The sequence below is a fragment of the Myotis lucifugus genome, unplaced genomic scaffold (genome assembly GCF_000147115.1).
Source record: "Myotis lucifugus unplaced genomic scaffold, Myoluc2.0 scaffold_1225, whole genome shotgun sequence".
In the NCBI taxonomy this organism is placed as follows: Eukaryota; Metazoa; Chordata; class Mammalia; order Chiroptera; family Vespertilionidae; genus Myotis; species Myotis lucifugus.
The window spans coordinates 26922-43348 of record NW_005872273.1 but is presented as its reverse complement, the minus strand read 5'-3'; the positions used below and the strand labels follow the sequence as shown (position 1 = coordinate 43348).

The following is a 16427-nucleotide window of genomic DNA, read 5'->3' as shown; positions in this document are numbered from 1 at the left end:
CCTCTACAATAGTAAGTACCTATTTAAGGCTTAAAAGGGATTTATTTTTCATCCTAAAACACCACTTCCTACGCTGAGCACGAACACTTGTGAGTGAAACGCTCCCAGCACTGGGCCCACCCTCGCTGGCGGGACTGGAGCAGAGCTCGGCCCTGAGGTCCTGGAGGGAGGCGCCTGCGTGACCTGGTTCTTACCTGAGAGAGAGTTGCATCTGCACAAGCTTTCCTGGCATCCTAGGGAGAACAGCAGGAGGAAATTAGTCCAGGTCCAGGCTCGGCCACTCCCAGCCCTCGCACCGCAGTCCAGAGCCTCAGCGCAGGGCCAGGTGGGACTGTCAGGCAAACCAGTCTGTGCCCAGACCACACTCAACATGGGGCACAGGAACCCAGTGCCTTCCAGGCCCCAGATCATCACATCTGGTCAGCACACCTGTGACCCCAGTGATGCAGGCGACCCTGGGAGGACCAAGGGGAGGGAGGCCGGTGGCACTGGAGAACCCCAGAACCAGAGCCACCCGTCCTCCTGCCAAGGCCCCGCAGCTCATGGCCCCGCACACACTCCTATCTCTGCCTTTTAACAAACCCCCCAGGAGCTGTGGGCCCAGAGGACTGTCTGAAAGCACTACATGTCCAGCCCAAGCCCTGCTCTCTGGGCTGTGCCCACTGGGAACGGTCACCAGTGCTGAGGCTATGGGAACCGCCGAGGGCCTGGTGCGGCTTCCGGCTGTGCTGGTACCTGTGTTCCTATCTAGGAAATGACCTGTGAAGCAGGAAGCACTACACAGGGACACACTGAGCTCATTAAAATGCTTCATTGTCCCTAAGTGGTCAAAGTTACTAGAAAATAAAATCTTGAAATCTCAAATTAGTGTATAAATTTTACAAACAAAAAACCATACATTAAGAAGGAAAATGAGACGATAGCTTTAAAAAGGGTCAAAGCTTGAGTGTAGGAATAACTTCCAAGAAAATTATGACAACATGTCAGGGGCGGTCGCTGCAGCTGCTGACAGTCAGAGACCTTGTGTCGCTCCCGACTGCCTGGGCTGGTGAAGACATGCAGGGGGTGCGCTCCTAGTGCAAAGGCCTCGCTCTGTTCGTGATGAGAAATGTCACTGAAGGTGACATTCACCTATTTTGGCCCTTAGATCAGAGGAGTATGTCCAAGCTGTTGACCAGTCAGTCCTCTCTTCTTGGCCTGTGCCAGCACCACGGGCCTGTCCCACAGCGAGGGCTGCTGCCTGCACAGCGGGCACGGCCACTCCTAGGAAGTCCGCACTCACACGGCATCACTGAGCCGGCACGGTAAGACGTGCATCCCTTTGAGACTGCACGCTTCCTCCGGAACAATCAGAAAAGGACGAGACGGTCCTCTGGGGCCTCCCACCTGAAAACAAACCTAAGGAAGCACGCAGCCCTCGCCCTCAGTGGCCATTTCCCGCTCCTCTGCCCTGTCCTTCGGAAAGCTGTGTTTCTGGGCCGATCAGCGGGAAGGTGTGCTTTTTCCCTCCCACCCGCGGGGTAAGAAGTGCCCCCACCTTTGTTGTCCCTGTGCTGAGCCCAGAGACGTGCACAGCACCAGCTCGGGAGCCGGAGCCCCAGGAGCCATGGCACGTGCGCTCGAGGTGTGCCCATCAGTGCAAGACACACTGAGCGCTCAAGGCTTCGTGCAGAGAGCGGGTGGAGAATAACGGACTGTGAGCGTACGTTTTAGGTATGTTGGTTGAGACAGTTTCTTAAAAATGAACGCCACCGGTTCCTCTTTATACGTGTAAATTCCACGCGTGGCCCACACAACAGCCCTGCCCGAGGAGGACGCCTGTGCCCCACAATGCCACGGGGTCCGACCCACGGGAAGAGAGGAGCGCTGACTTCCAGCCTTTGTTCTTCCAAAGACGATGTCTTCCCCCCACGCAGCACAAACTTGCTGCATCTGAACAGGTCTGAGCCCACTACTTGTGAGCCATTCCCAGGTGCTGGAAAAACAGACTCTGGGTTCTCCTGGAGGCGGACAGGCCGTCCCACGAGTCCGCCTGGAGCGGAGAGGGGCGTCCTTGCTCCTGCGGAGCTGCAGCAGGCTCTGGACGAAGGCCTGACCTCCTGCACAGGACGCCCGTTCCCCTCGGCTGCAGATCTCAGGGAATCCCACTGCCCGCTCGCGAGGTCACGGAGAGATAGCTGAAATCATGTGGCGCCTGTCCCCGTCACCGCCAGGCTTTCTGAGCACGAGGGGCCATTTGGAAGGACAGGGTTAGGCGCCCGTTCCAGTGGCCTCAGGAAACTGCTCCGACACCTGCGGAGAAGTGACGCTCTGGCGGGGGCTGGAGCCTACAGGTGACCCGAAGCATCTGAGATGCCCCCTCAGCAGTGGACAAGCATCTAGCTGTGGACGCTGAGGACAAGTGTTTTCGGTCGAGTCCACCTCCTTTCTCTCACTCTTCCCATCACCGGTCTGAGAACAGGAACACTGACTTGCAGTAAATGTTTCTCTAGAAAGCATTCTTTAGAAGCACTGCCTCACAGAACCGGAGGGGAGCAGCGCGACCCCGAGCCACGCTGTTACCTCGCCTGGGCTGCCGTGCGACCTGCACACGGGGCGACCTGCGTGCTCCAGGAGCCTGGGCTGCACATGCGGCTTTGCCTCCAGGGAGAGGCATCTGCTCCAACAGAAAAAGCTGTCCACTCCAGTGACCTTCCGGAGGGAACACCTCTTTTCAAAACTGAAAACAAGCCAGGCGCACCTGACATACCTTTTACTGTTGTTAATACGCTTATTTTTAAAGAAGTTTCCTGCCCTCAACTTAACAGTCACAAGGGAGGGAGGCCAACATCACACTCCATACAGCAGTGATGAGGCCCAGAAATCAGGATTTTATAAAGATTCCCAGGTGACTCTAATGTGTAGCCAAGGTTGAGAACCACTGCCATACAGTGACCAAAAGAATATTGGAAGAAAAAAATAAAAGAATGGCACAAAGCTAATTCCAAGGTTAAGAAAAACATGTGCAGAAAGATGTTTATAAATCCTGTGGAGACATTTTTGCATATGAAATAATGATGCACTGGGAAACAAAACCTCAAAATAATGGATGAGGCCAAATTATGGGCGTCATAGTGCATCCCGTGCCAATTAAGACTCAACCTCAGTCCTGAACCCTGGGGTCACCCTGTAACTCATCCCTCTGACACCAGGTCACATCTGGCCAGACATGCACTAGACTGGGGATAAGTCAACTGGACACGTGTGCGGCTACGTACTCTGATTTGGTTTTTCAGCTGCTCGGCCTCCTGCCGTAGCTGGTCGAGCTCGCTCATCTTCTGACCGTAGTGCTCTGCGATGCCACCTCAAGGAATCGGATCTGAAACAGAAACACAAGCACAGGAAGTTCATCAACAGCGGGGCCAGCTGGCTCGCTTGGCTGGAGCTCATCTGGGACACCCAAAGGTTTCGGGATCCATCCCAGTCAGGGCGCGTGCATGAGGCAGCTGATCTTTGTGTCTCTCTCATATTGATGTCTCTGTCTCTCTGTCTCTCTCTCTCTCTCTCTCAAAATCAATGAAAACATTATCTTCAGGTGAGGATTAAAAAAATTCTATTTAAAGAAAAGTTAATGAACAATGACTAAGTAATGAAGCAGGCGAGAACAGGAAGTTGAAATGTTGAGAGCAATTATAAATCAGAGACTAACATTCATCAGAACTTATAAAATGCCCACCAGGGGCTGTTAGTAAAAGACAGCTTCTATCATTCACTGGCTTTGTACAGTGACGATGTCTAACAAGTGACTACTCAACAGATGGCGGTGGGTTAACAAAGAAGAAGCTGTTCCACACGCAGCCTTTGCAAGAAGGACCTGGGTCTCAGAAGGACCCAAGAAGCTGAGACAGGCGTCAGGATGGCTCTCCCGTGAAACCAGGGCAGGAGGCGGGGCAGTGGTGCCTGACCACCCGTCGCTGGGAGCCGCATCCATGACCTTGACCCCCTGACTGCCCCGATGTTGGCACGCCCGCACGGCCACGCTGAAGGACTGTGTGGGTGTGGTGCCGGAACCTGCTCTCCCACCAACATGGCCCTGGGATCCCAGCAGACAGAGGACCCACCCCACAGCCTACAGCTCAGGCCAGCCAGGCGCGGCGCCCACAGCCCGCAGCAGAGGCCGGGCAGGCGGGTCGCGAGCACTGCAAAGGGCAGGCCCGGGCAGCTCTCCGGGAAGGCGACACAAGCCCACAGGGTCTTAAAAATACTTCCGATCAAAAGAGCTGCTTCAAAGGCGACACTGAAGGGTGTCGCAGGAGGCCTGGCCGAGGCGGAGCACCTGTCCCTGAGGCCACGCTGCAGACACATGCCCGCTGACACTGACCAGCTCCCTCTCCCCTTTGTCCAAGGACAGCAATTGGTGAACGTTAACGTCTGAGAGAATAACGGTGCCGAGAGAAGAGGAAAGAGCTTTAAAACGAAAGGCGGTGATGTCCTCTCAGGGACGCCTGTGCTCCCTGCCAGCCCGGGCGCCTCCCAGCACTCCCATGCGGGGACAGGCCACGTCCGTCCGTCCATCTGTGCAGACAGCTCTGCAGAGCCGGCTCTTTCAACCCAACCGCCCCTCCTCCGTCGGTAAGAAGCCCTTCCTCAGTCCTTCCAAGGTCAGCCTGGAGGCACTCGGACTAAAGGGTTGGCTTCAGTCCACCAACGACTTCTGACCCCAACTCAGACACTACAGCACGAAGGTAACCTTTAAACTGAGGACTAAACACAACAAGCTCCTTAGGATCTAGGTAGAAGGAAGTACTATCTGAGAGGCCGAGGTCTTCAAGTAAAGACCCAACTTCTTTAAAAAAAAAAAAAAGAAAGAAAGAAAGAAAGAAAGAAAGAAAGAAAGAAAGAAAAAGAAAAGTTTTTACTGATTTCAGAGAGGAAGGGAGAGGGAGCGAGCGATAGAAACATCAATGATGAGAGAGAATCATGGATCGGCTGCCTCCTGCACGCCCCACACTGGAGACCAAGCCTGCAACCCGGGCAGCTGCAGGAAATCAAACCATGACCTCCTGGTTCATAGGTCGACGTTCAACCACTGAGTCACACCAGCCAGGCAAGACCCAACTCTTTTTTTTTTTTTCTTTTAGGACCCAACTTCTAATGGGCGGGATAACTCCTGAGACCTTACATTTAAACGTCTCCTTTAATTAGAGGTTCTTGTACATGTCACAGAAGACCATGTGCATGATAATCACCGCTGCGTACCGTCAGGCAGAGAAATGACAGCCCAAGTGTCTCTATATTGAGAAGCTCCGTGAGTGCCGTCGCCTCGGCGAACCTCAGGAGCAATGCTGCCGACACTTGCTGACCTGGACCTTCGGCCACAAGCAGGAGGACAAGCAGGCCCGCCTCTCACCATGAACAGCATCGACGACTGCCACTGCCTTTGGACGACAGCCCGTGATCATCAGCCCTCACATCTGAGTCTCAGTTACAGACATTAAAACATTTTAAATTACACTCTCTCTTCTGTCAAAGCTGTATTTCCTAAAACCGAATCTGGAAAAGAAGTTTTTGCAGATGGACTTTCACGAATGAAGCGCCCAGGCCACCTTGCCGGGGGCACTGACAGCCCTGGCCCTGAGCTAACGGACTGAACCGGCCCCAGAGGGTGAGCGTGGAGAGGTGGACACCAGCCCATCACAGGGCACCGGGCCGTCGCTGCTGCCCACACCGCATCCCGCAGAGCCTTGCCCGTTCCCACCACCACTCACCGTCCCCGCTCCTCTGTGAAGACACCGACACGAAAGAACCAAGCACAGAATAGTGTGTGAGGGTGGGGCCTCTCTGTCCACCCACAGGACACACCTATGCTAATGTGAGCAGCCTTTTTCCACAGACACAAGGACATGTCACTGGTGGTTGTTTGCGGAGGAAGACCCAGGAACAGGGGCAGCCTGTGCCTTCACGTTCTCTCTTACACGTCTATTTCTCTTCAAAAAAGTTACCCGCTCATCCGGCCCAGGAACCCAGAAGACGCACATGGTCTCCTCCTCTCAGTGAGGGGCCAGTTCAGCTCCCTTCACCAGGCGAGCTCCTGCAGGCACCGAGCCAGCCCTGCAGACGGCCGAGCCGGGGCAATGCCTGCCACTGGTTACCTGGAGACAGCCACGGAACCACAGTCGTTTTAAAAGATGTGAAAGATCAGGACCACCTCCACTGAGTTAGTGGCTGTAGTTCCCTCTCGGTCTCCAATGCTGGCTGGTCAGCTTATACAAAACCCCTGAGGTGCGTTCACAAGTCTTACTTACATTTGCTGGTTTGCTTTTCTCTTCACTATCCCAAGTCCCCCAAAGCCTCTGGTCCCGAGGCCTGGTGCCTTCTCCCCTCCTGGGTCACAGTCACCGTTAAGCCCCGGCCCAGCTGACTCAGCGCGCGGACCTCTAATCCACTAAGACAGACCCGCGAGAGGCCCCTCTGCCCCTCACCACCCACACCTGCCACTGGCCTTGGTTCAGAACTTCTGTTCTGGAAGAAATTGAAGTGACTGAAAGCAAGCAGGTGGAAGTCTGCCCCTAGGTTACATCTTTGTAAGTCAGTATTAGCATGATCTTTATTCAAATACTAGTAGCCCGGTGCACAAAATTCGTGCACATTAAAAGGGAACTAATTGCCCTCACCGGTTTGGCTCAGTGGATAGAGCATCGGCTGGCGGACTCAAGGGTCCCCAGGTTCGATTCCGGTCAAGGGCATGTACCTTGGTTGCTGGCACATCCCCAGTGGGGAGTGTGCAGGAGGCAGCTGATCGATGTTTCTAACTCTCTATCCCTCTCCCTTCCTCTCTGTAAAAAATCAATAAAATATATTTTTTTAAAAAAGGGAATTAATTAGCAGAGATATTTTAACATTGCTATTTGCCCTTTCTCTATAATAGAAATGTGAGAGATGAAAGGAAATTAGTAAAATGTATATGAAAATAATATATAAATTAATAAATAAACAGTAACAAAAGGATATAACAACAGAGGCATGATATAAAAACGACAAAACATGATATGAAAACCACGAAAACATGATATAAAAACAACAGTGATGCAATGACTAATAAAGTGATTAAACTTATTCTAATATCTCCCTGTACACCACATTAAGAGTGAAAACACTTTCAGAGTGCTTGACTAATTTCCCTTGTGATGAAGTACTTAGAACTTTAACTGTAACATCACATGATCTTCAAACTCGAGAGAAAGCAACATATAACTGATCACGTGCAAAAACGGGTTCAGGTAGGAACATGCCTACTCTGTCTAGAGTTTGTCCTTGTGATTTATTAATAGTCATCACAAATGCTGGCATCACGGGAAACCGTCGTCGAATCAATTTAAATGGGAGGCCAGTGTCAGATGGGGACAAATTAATTCTTGGAATCAGAACAGCCTCTCCCTCTGCAGATCCTGTTAATACTTCAGCTTCGATAATGTTAGGTCATAATCTTTTGATAATAAATCTGGTACCATTACAAAGACCCCATTTACTATTGAGATTTCTCAATAGCATGATGATTGCACCCACTTTCAATTTTAATTTATGACACGGCATTCCCAAAGGAGTAATACTATTCAGAAATTAGATGGGGAAATTTTCCTTTGTTTCTTTGTTATGGGGTGGGGCCCCAACATTAGTAACAAAGAAACAGAATTAAAACTTTATTGTGGGGAGCCGCTACAGTGTTTGGACAGGTTCAAGCCTTGGACTGATGAGAGGGCACAGTCCTTTCATTGCCACGTGCAAGTCCAGCTTGGAGGGCATGGCCCTCCCAGCACAATTACAGCCAACAGCTGTAGCTGTGAGCTTGAACCTATGGTCTGAACACGTGGCCCCACGTGCCTGAGTGATGTGGGCTTGATAGAGTTCAGGTGCATGTAGTTGAGTAGGACTGAAACCCAGGAGAATGTTGTAAACATCTTGGTCACGCCCTTACTTTGCCTCGTAGCATCTGCTACAAAATAAAGGCATGGCTGTGGGCATGGTTGCTGTTTTTGAGAAGCAGCGTCCCACCGAGACCCGGCTTTCATTCTCTTGTCTGTCTTTTCTAAGCCTTTCAGCCGCCCCCACTCAGGTTCATCCCGTGCTGGCGCGGCACACTTTAGAAAGATCTGCCTCCACGCTCCCAGGGCAGGTTCCTGCCTCAAACTCCGCCCTTATAGGAAACAGCTCCGGGAAACAGCTTGGGGGAGGGTGCAGCTGTTGCCAAAACAACCCCTGTAGGACTGACTTCCTTCCGCTCAGTCACGGCTGTTCGTCGGTATGTGATGAACACCACCCATGGTTTTTATATAAGTAGATTCCCATGTGGAATAATGTGGCGGGTGTGGCTCAGTGGTTACAGCATCGGCCTGCTCACCAAAAGGTCTCAGGTTCGATTCCTGGTCAAGAGCACAACCTGGGTTGGAGGTTCAATCCCCCACCCTGGTGAGGGCACGTCCAGGAGGCACCCAATCATTGTGTTTCTCTCACATCCATGTTTCTCTCCCCCTCCCTCCTTTCCTTCCACTCTCCCTAAAAGTCCCGATGAAAAACTACCCTCGGGTGAGGATTAACGTAAAAAGCCACCATGTGCTCCGGTGGCTCCCCATCCCTTGGTGCCGCCACCAGTCCCTTCTCATCAGGACCTCAGGTCTCAGAAGGACGTGTCAGTGGCCTCCCAGGCCCACAGGAAAGTTCACTCGCTGCCAGGGACACTCTAGCTGCACGTCTGTTAACATGTCAGAAATCAATGCCCAGTTCTGGTGCTTCCACACACAGGGAAAGCGACTGTCACCACACCCGGGGTTTCACTCGGCGTTCACCGGGAAATGGGAAAGGCGCTCTGCAGCCCAGGCTGAGGGGAAATTGAATGAGACATCGGGCAAGTGTGAGTCAGCCTGCGGGCCCAGACGATGACGTGCCCTCCACGGGGCAGCGCACACGCAGGGTGAACAGGAGGGCTGCCGGTCACCTCTGAAATCCTGAAGCAGAGCCAGGGCCACACGGGCAGGGGTTCGCAGACTTGCCCCACACACCTCACCTCCAAGACAAAGCTACATTTTGATACAGGAGTTTGCAGGAGGAATTTCATCCAATTTCATGAACTTTTCTGTTTTTCTTTCATTTCCAAATCCAAGTTCATCTCCAGAATGCAAAGAGTGCACATCCCAAAGGGCACAGGCAGCCCAGCCCCTTCCGTTACATGGTTCTAGCGCTACTGTGAGCGACAGGGCAGCGGACAGAGAGAGATGCCGTCTGTCCGGTGCACCTGCCGGAGAGTGGGGTGACGTGCAGTGTGGACCCTCCGTCCCACATGACTGACCCACAGCCTCTCCTGGCCTTCAAAGGTTCTGATCCACGTTTAATAAAACGATGGGTCTGAAATTCGCTTGAAAACAACCAAGAGGAGGGAAACGGGCAAGGGCACCTGAGGAACAAGACTGGCAGCCTGCCCGGGGCTCCGCTGCTTGGAGCGCCTCCCGATGCGCCAAGGTTGTGGGCTCGATCCCTGGTCCAGGCTCATACAACATCAACCCATGGATGCATCAGTCAGTGGCACAACGAATCAATGCCTCTATCTCCCTTCCTCTCTCTCAAATCAAAATAATAGATTAAAAGGGACACAAGACTGGTGCTGCGGCTAACTGCTGTGTTTGGTGAGGGACCGCCTGATGTGACTTGTTAACTTTGTATCGATTTCAACTTTCCATCACAATCATTTAAAGTGCGATGAGACCTCAGATCTCGACTCAGATCCCGACGTGCAGACTTTGAGAGACAAGCGTGTGGTCGGCTCTGAGGACGAGAAGGAGGAGCTGCTGTGCGCTTGGTGCCACCGGGGGACCAGCCCTCACGGTGGGAGGTGCTGCCAGAAGCTCCAGGACTGAGAGGAAGGAGGTTGGACAAGAACTGGCAGACTCTGCGAGTGCGGGAGCCGGGTGATGACATGATGCTGTTTACCTACATGTGAGCATTGCAGTACATGGAAAAAAACAGTAATTCTTGTCACTGCTCGGCTACATTATAAGCAAATATTAAATGTGCTATAAATCTACTGGTTTTAAGTGTGGGCACAGGTACCCCCAAGCAGGCTGTGTCGTGTGGTGAGACTTTTCTGTGATGTCATCGCCCAGCCACTGTAGCCAGCTTTTGAGGATGCAATCCCAGGAAGCCCCAAGTTTGTCTGAACAAATGAATGGCTGACCTTGGAGGCTAATGTCCATGTGTCAAAAGCGATAAAAACTGGCATTAAGTGTTGATGACACAGGACCACTGTCGGCTTCAGATCAGAAGCACCAGAGATCAGAACAGTCAATGAAATGGAAAGGAAACGGTCACTCGCTCTTCCTGGTAACTGGGGATCCAGGCTCACCGTCAGTCTCACGGGCCCTGGCTGGACGCACCGGTGTGTGTACACGGTCCGCCCTCAATATCCGAGGTTCTCACCAGATTTCCCTGTTTCTCAACTTCCTGATGCAAATTTTAAAGAGAACTCAGAGCTGCCTGTGTGGTCTGCTGTCAGAGAACGCACCACGGAGACTGCCCTCCACATCTCACACCAACTGTCAACCAGGCACAGCAGCTCCCCTGCAGGGCTGAGGCCGTGGGAAGGAAACCCCAACTGGACATAAAGGGGACACACCTCTCAGCCCACAAACGGCCTCACCTCCGTGGGGCCAGCGGACCTTCCGCAGGAGGAGGAGGGGCCTCACTTACCTCAGTTTACTACCTTTGAAACAAAGCTTCTTGTACTTTTCAAATCAGAACGAGAGAAGCTGGTGAAATCTCCCTCTTTATCTAGAACGTGAGCTTCCATCCCCCCCCGCCCCGCCGCCTGAGCATTGGACGAAGCCTTTGAAGAAAATACCCTCCTCAGGATCAACTTGCCTGAAAACCAACTTTGGGCTCAAAAAGAGAGATGGGCAAAACCAGGTTATTAAAAAAAACAACAAAAAACCTCAAGAACTTTCAATGTTGTACTTTAAAAACTTACGTGAATTAATGATCTCAAACTCACCTGAACTCAGACGTGCTTCTGGCCTGGTCTCCGGTTCATGTAAATCCGTCTGCAAAAGAGGAGAAAGGCTGTGGGATGGGCACTGCCCTCGGGTGGGAGCAGCTTCCGCGTGAGGAGCATGGCAGCCGCCCTCCCTGCCCGCATCGCTCACCCAGGTCGCTTTCTTCAGTCCTTTCTATTAGTTACTATTTAGTTCTTCCCTGCAGGGAGGGAGGAATCCCATCTGTTTCTCTCTCTTTGTGGCTGTGTCCTCACCCGAGAATATTTTCCCGTTGACTTTTAGAGAGTGGGAGAGAGGGGCGAAGACAGCGAGAGAAACACGTGTCACAGCAACTGGTTCCCTCCCAACCAAGGTACGTGCCGCCGCCCTTGCCTAGAACTGAACCCAGGACCCTTCAGTCCAAGGGCCAATGCTCTACCCACTGAGCCGAACCAGCGTGGGTGTCAATTTCTCTTTTTTAATCCTTAGAAATGCCTCAGGGAAAATACCCCGAGTAAACGGGACACTGCTGGAGGGAAAGGGTGTTCAGAGTCCTGCTCCTAGAACAATCACAGTCACAACAGAAACCCCCACGGCTGCTCCAAAAGCCCCTCAGAGAAACCCCCCCCCCCCCACATCCTCTGAGTCTCAGAGAAGCCCCAGGCCAAGTGCTGCCCCAGTGCGGCAAGGCCGCCTGGTCTGGGAGCCGGGGAGCCGGGGAGCCGCCGAGCCCAGGGCAGAGGACGGGGTAGAGGACGAGGTCTGGGGGACCAGCAGGCACAAGGCAGCCAGAACAAAAGTATGTTAATTCTAGATTTCTGCTGAAGCATCTGCTTGTTCTTTCCCATAAACTTGAGTTTCAAAACTTTAAGTATGTTTCTGTGATCTCTCCACGTGGAACTGTGTGAAACGACCGCGTGGATGTCTCACAGGTTCCCCCACCTGTGGGTGAATCAGCGGTCGCCAACCGGTGGTCTGTGAGGTCCGAAAACTGACGACCACTGGATTAATCCCTGTTTGTGAGCCTACAAGCCCATGTGCACAGGCTGGTTGGGAGTCAGGAGGCATCAGGACACTGAAATATCCCCCCAGCTGAACTGTGAATTCTAAGGCGTTTATTTATTTAGCAAAATAATTTTATTTTGGAATTAAGCTGCTTATGTTATACTTTTTTTTTCCTGGCAGAGAAAGTGGGGGTGGAAATAAAATAGGTTGGTGGTTCCTCAAGACTTTAACGCAGACTTTCATTCCCATGGCCCAGCCACCCCCTCCTGGGATCCACCCAATAGGACTGAACACGTCACTGGATGCGGGTGCACCTGTGTTCACAGAAGCCCCCAGAGGCCACAGCCCCAACATCCACAGTGCAGAGCAGATGAGCACGCGGCGCCCCCACGAGGGACGATCACGCAGCCACAGGAGGAATCGAGCACAGATACCACCACCTGGACGCCTCGTGGAGAAGCCGGCGCAGGCATGACTGCATCTGCGTCAACTGACCAGACAGTGACTCCACCGACGGGGGCAGTGGCTGCCAGAGACTCTGTGCGCGTGTGAGATCAAGGACAGCTCGCTGGGTACAGGGAGCCTTTTGGGTGACGGAAATGTTCTGGAACCAGGTAGAGGTGGTGGCTGCACAGCCCTGTGGCTGTGCCACTGAATGGTTAGTGCTATGTTGCATGAATTTTATGTCAAAAGAGGGGAGGAACAGGGCAAAGGGCCATTAAAGATAGTTAAAAACCAAGCAAACAGACAAACAGAAAAAACCACGGCGTGGAAGCAGAAGTTGGAGGCCACAGAAATGAACGAGGCTCAGTTCCTGAACCCTCTGAGGGAGTCTCTGCAGCGCACACCACCCGTCACTGAACGGTCACGGTCAAAAGCAGGGACTCACACTCAGCCTGGACTGTCCCTGTAGGATATTCAGCAGCACCCACTCCCCCCGCTGTACCAGCCAAAAATGGCTCCAGGCACCAAGGGGGGTCCCTGGAGGCCCAGGTGAGAGCTGCTCACTTTAGGGCAGCAGTTCTCCACCTGTGGGTCGAGACCCCTTTGGGGGTCGAACGACCCTTTCACAGGGGTCACCTAAGACCATCGGAAAACACACATATAATTACATATTGTTTTTGTGATGCATCACTATGCTTTCATTATGTTCAATTTGTAACCATGAAATTGGGGGTCACCACAACATGAGGAACTGTATTAAAGGGTCGCGGCACTAGGAAGGTTGGGAACCACTGCTTTAGGGGATTGTTGCAATGATCCCAGCCTCCGAATACGAACCCCTCAGGTCTGCCCACATGAAGAGGCAGCAGGAGTAAGCAAATGGATCCTTGTTTGCTCACCCAAATGCTAGATTGCCTTGTGGCTCCAGAGAGGAAGCAGAGTCCCTGGCCTGGTCTTTGGGAGAAGGACCAGGGAGCCAACCCCCGGCCGGAGCAGGTCCTGCCCTCCAGTTTCGGGGCTGGTCGGTGGGGGTCGGCTGCTTCAAACCCCCTCAGCCTCTCAGCCAGGACTCACAGGAACCTGACTCAGTCCCCTCTGAAAAGGGGTGTGAAGACATCTGGGGGAAACGGAATGGCTGCAACTGTGAACGTGGACCAGCCACGGCTGGGTCAGTGTGAAAGTTCTGGGCAGAGGCACGACTGTGGCGATGAGCAAGGACAGCCTTGTTCTGGAGACGCCGGCTGAGCGTAAAGAATCAGGAGTGACACCTGCATCGATGAAATGCTTCACCGGGCAGCACAGAGAGGAGCGGGCGATGTGGCGGTCACTCGCTCCTGGGACCTGCTGCTTCAACTTTCTACAGCGTCACATGATTCAAAAGTAAGAGTTGGGGGGAAGGGAACCGCCAAGTCAATAAAGGGCAAATACTAACTTTTTAAAAACATGCTTTTGAAGTTATCAAGCAAAAGAAGGGTGAGCTCCGGTCCAGGCCAGAGGGTACGGCCCCATCGCAGAGCGAGGCCTTGCCTGGCCCCTGCGGGTCAGCGTGGAGAGGCTTCCTCGGCGGCTGGGCAGCTGGCAGCGAGATGCTCACGATCTGGGGGCTCACTCCATGCAGCTGACTCCTGTGTCCTTTTAGACTAAAGGACCCCCTCGTTCACCTTAATTTCCACGCCTGCGTCCGCTCCGTCGTGAGCGTGCTCCCGGGCCCTTCTCAGGGCTCCCCTCCTGCCTGCTCGCACCTCAGGGAGCTGCTCACTGCTTCCTGGCGCTGCCTGTGGAGCGCAGGTGCTCTTCTTCCGGTTTCTAGAGGCAGAAGCTTAGGGGGTGAGACCTTTCGTTTTCTGTAGCGAGCGCTTCATTCTAGAAATTTCCCTCTAAGTACTGCTGTCCCACACGTTATGTTTTGTTTGTTTTCACTTTCATTCAAATGAAAATATTTTCAAATTTCCCTTCTGATGTCATCTTTGATTTGTTTAATTTCCAAATACGTGGGGATTTCCTGTGATTGAGAGCTGAGGCCCATGGCAGCCCCGGTCGCTGTACAGCGTTGAGCAGCTCGTGCCTGGCCGCCCCCAGGCTGCTCCGTCCAGCTCTGCGCCTCCTGACAAGTGAGCACTTTCTGTGCATCTCAGCGTTTCCCGTGGACACCAAGGAGCAGGCCGGGGAACAGCATCGGCGCCCAGGCACGCACCCTCTCCATGGGCCAGTCACTGGCATGGAGGGTTCGTTCCATCTGGTCTTTAGCTGAACGGTGTCTGGGTGTTTAATCCTCAGTGCGTCCAGGCTCCAAACTCTCCAAAAGGAAGCTGCCTTAACCTTCACGGTGCCAGAATACTTTTCTCGAATTGCTGGCCAAGGAAGAATGGACGCCTCACACCTGTCACAAGCTGGAAGCCAGGCCAGAAAGCACCATCGCTCTTCTGCTCAAAATTCATCCCCATGAAGATGAAAACAGCTCCACTTTATTTGGGCAGAAGGTGAGCACCTGTCCAAGGGGCGCGGACAGAGGTGAAGGGTCCCACAGAAGTGGGTGTCTGGGCCATGCTGTGCACGCAGGTCTGTGCCCTCTCCAGGCCGAGGACAGAGGCCGCGTAGCTTCAGAAAGTTCCTGGAAAGCCTGTCTCCCAGTGGGCTCCCACCGACCGTCTTCGGGGGGTTCTGGGGGTCACAGGGGACCCACCTGTAGGACACTGCCCGCAGGATCACATCTTCCCGAGACATGAGAGCTGGTGTCTGCACCTCTCCCAGCAGGACGAGCCCAGCTCCACGAGCAGGTGCGCCAGCCCGTGAGGGACACATTGCCACACCAAGCAGTGCTGGCTCACCTAGCTGCTGAGTGATCATTTCTAAACGTGTTCCGTTGTTTTTATAATATCCCGCATGTTGCTGTGTTTGTTAAGAAAATTTTAAGGCACTTCACTGTGGTTTACATATAGGACAGACACAGTGAGTCTTTTAGGGAAAGGTTATGTTAGACATTTTTTTAATTTTGCAGAAAACTACCACTACGCAATATGCCCTGAAAAGACCCCTCCAACTTTCTCCCAACATAGGTCTTGCCCAAGTGAAGAGCTCAAATTCTGCAACAAAAAAGTAACTTTGCCACCAAGCACCAGAGTAACAACTGAGTGCCCATACATTTCTGGGAAAGAACTAAGGAAATACAGCCAGGAAAACGCCTTAACATGGGCGAGTGCAGAGAACAACTCAGAGCATTTCAAACCCCCGCACAGAAACGAGGAGGCGCACCTCCGCTTAGCGAGGTCAGTAACTCCCTCCCAGAGCCACGTGTGTCCGGACGGGGACAAGCACCGAGGGCCGCATGACCCTCAGAGGCCGTGTTTCAGGTCGCCAGGACAAAGGAAGACCCCACAGTTGCCACACGGAAGAAACTGGAGATGCACCAAGGGTCAAGAACGGCAGGAGACTCCCAACAAAACATCACGTGGAACCAATTCCAAAAAGGAATTCGATGCTCACAGTTATCAAGGCTAACGTCAGAATGGAGACACAGCAAGTCTGGGAAGCTGCTAGAGCAGCCGTCGCCAACCGGTGGTCCGCGGGCCCCGCGAGGTCCGATAGGCTGGGGACTGCTGTGCTGGAGGATGTCTCCCCGGAAAGACGCGGGAGACACGGTCTCTTCTCGGACCCTCTCTAGCCCTTCCTGGGCTGCTCATTCAGCTCCAAGGGGTGTCAGTGCTCTCATGCAGCACCAATGTCCCGGCAGAAGCCACCCCGGAAGGTCTGGGCTCAGTCCTCGCTGCATCAGGCCAGCTCTAGCCAGGGACTTGCTCTAGCCCAGCGATTCTCAACTGGCGTGTCACAATAATTTTAAAAACATGCGATACTTTAGTCAGAGCCACTGACCTCTTTCCCTTTAGATTGTCTAAAAAAATAAAAATGGCACAGCTAACACAACAGCAGCTCTGGGCGGTGCTCAGTGGTTAGAGTGTCAGCCTGGGACTGAAGGGTTGCAGG

At 53.0% G+C, this 16427-nt stretch overlaps 1 protein-coding gene across 2 annotated transcripts in view; it reads right to left on the bottom strand.

Annotated features, from left to right (window-relative positions):
* The window catches only part of GNB1 (G protein subunit beta 1), a 52371-nt gene that overhangs the window by 14868 nt on the left and 21076 nt on the right, over positions 1-16427 (bottom strand). For both annotated transcript variants that reach the window (XM_006107501.3, XM_023748247.1), the window contains exons 2-4: positions 11018-11066; positions 3258-3358; positions 195-233 (exon numbers count right to left, since the gene is read on the bottom strand). In XM_006107501.3, coding sequence (XP_006107563.1) covers positions 195-233; positions 3258-3314 — 96 coding nt within the window. In that variant the 5' untranslated portion in view covers positions 3315-3358; positions 11018-11066. The remainder of the gene's footprint in view (positions 1-194; positions 234-3257; positions 3359-11017; positions 11067-16427) is intronic.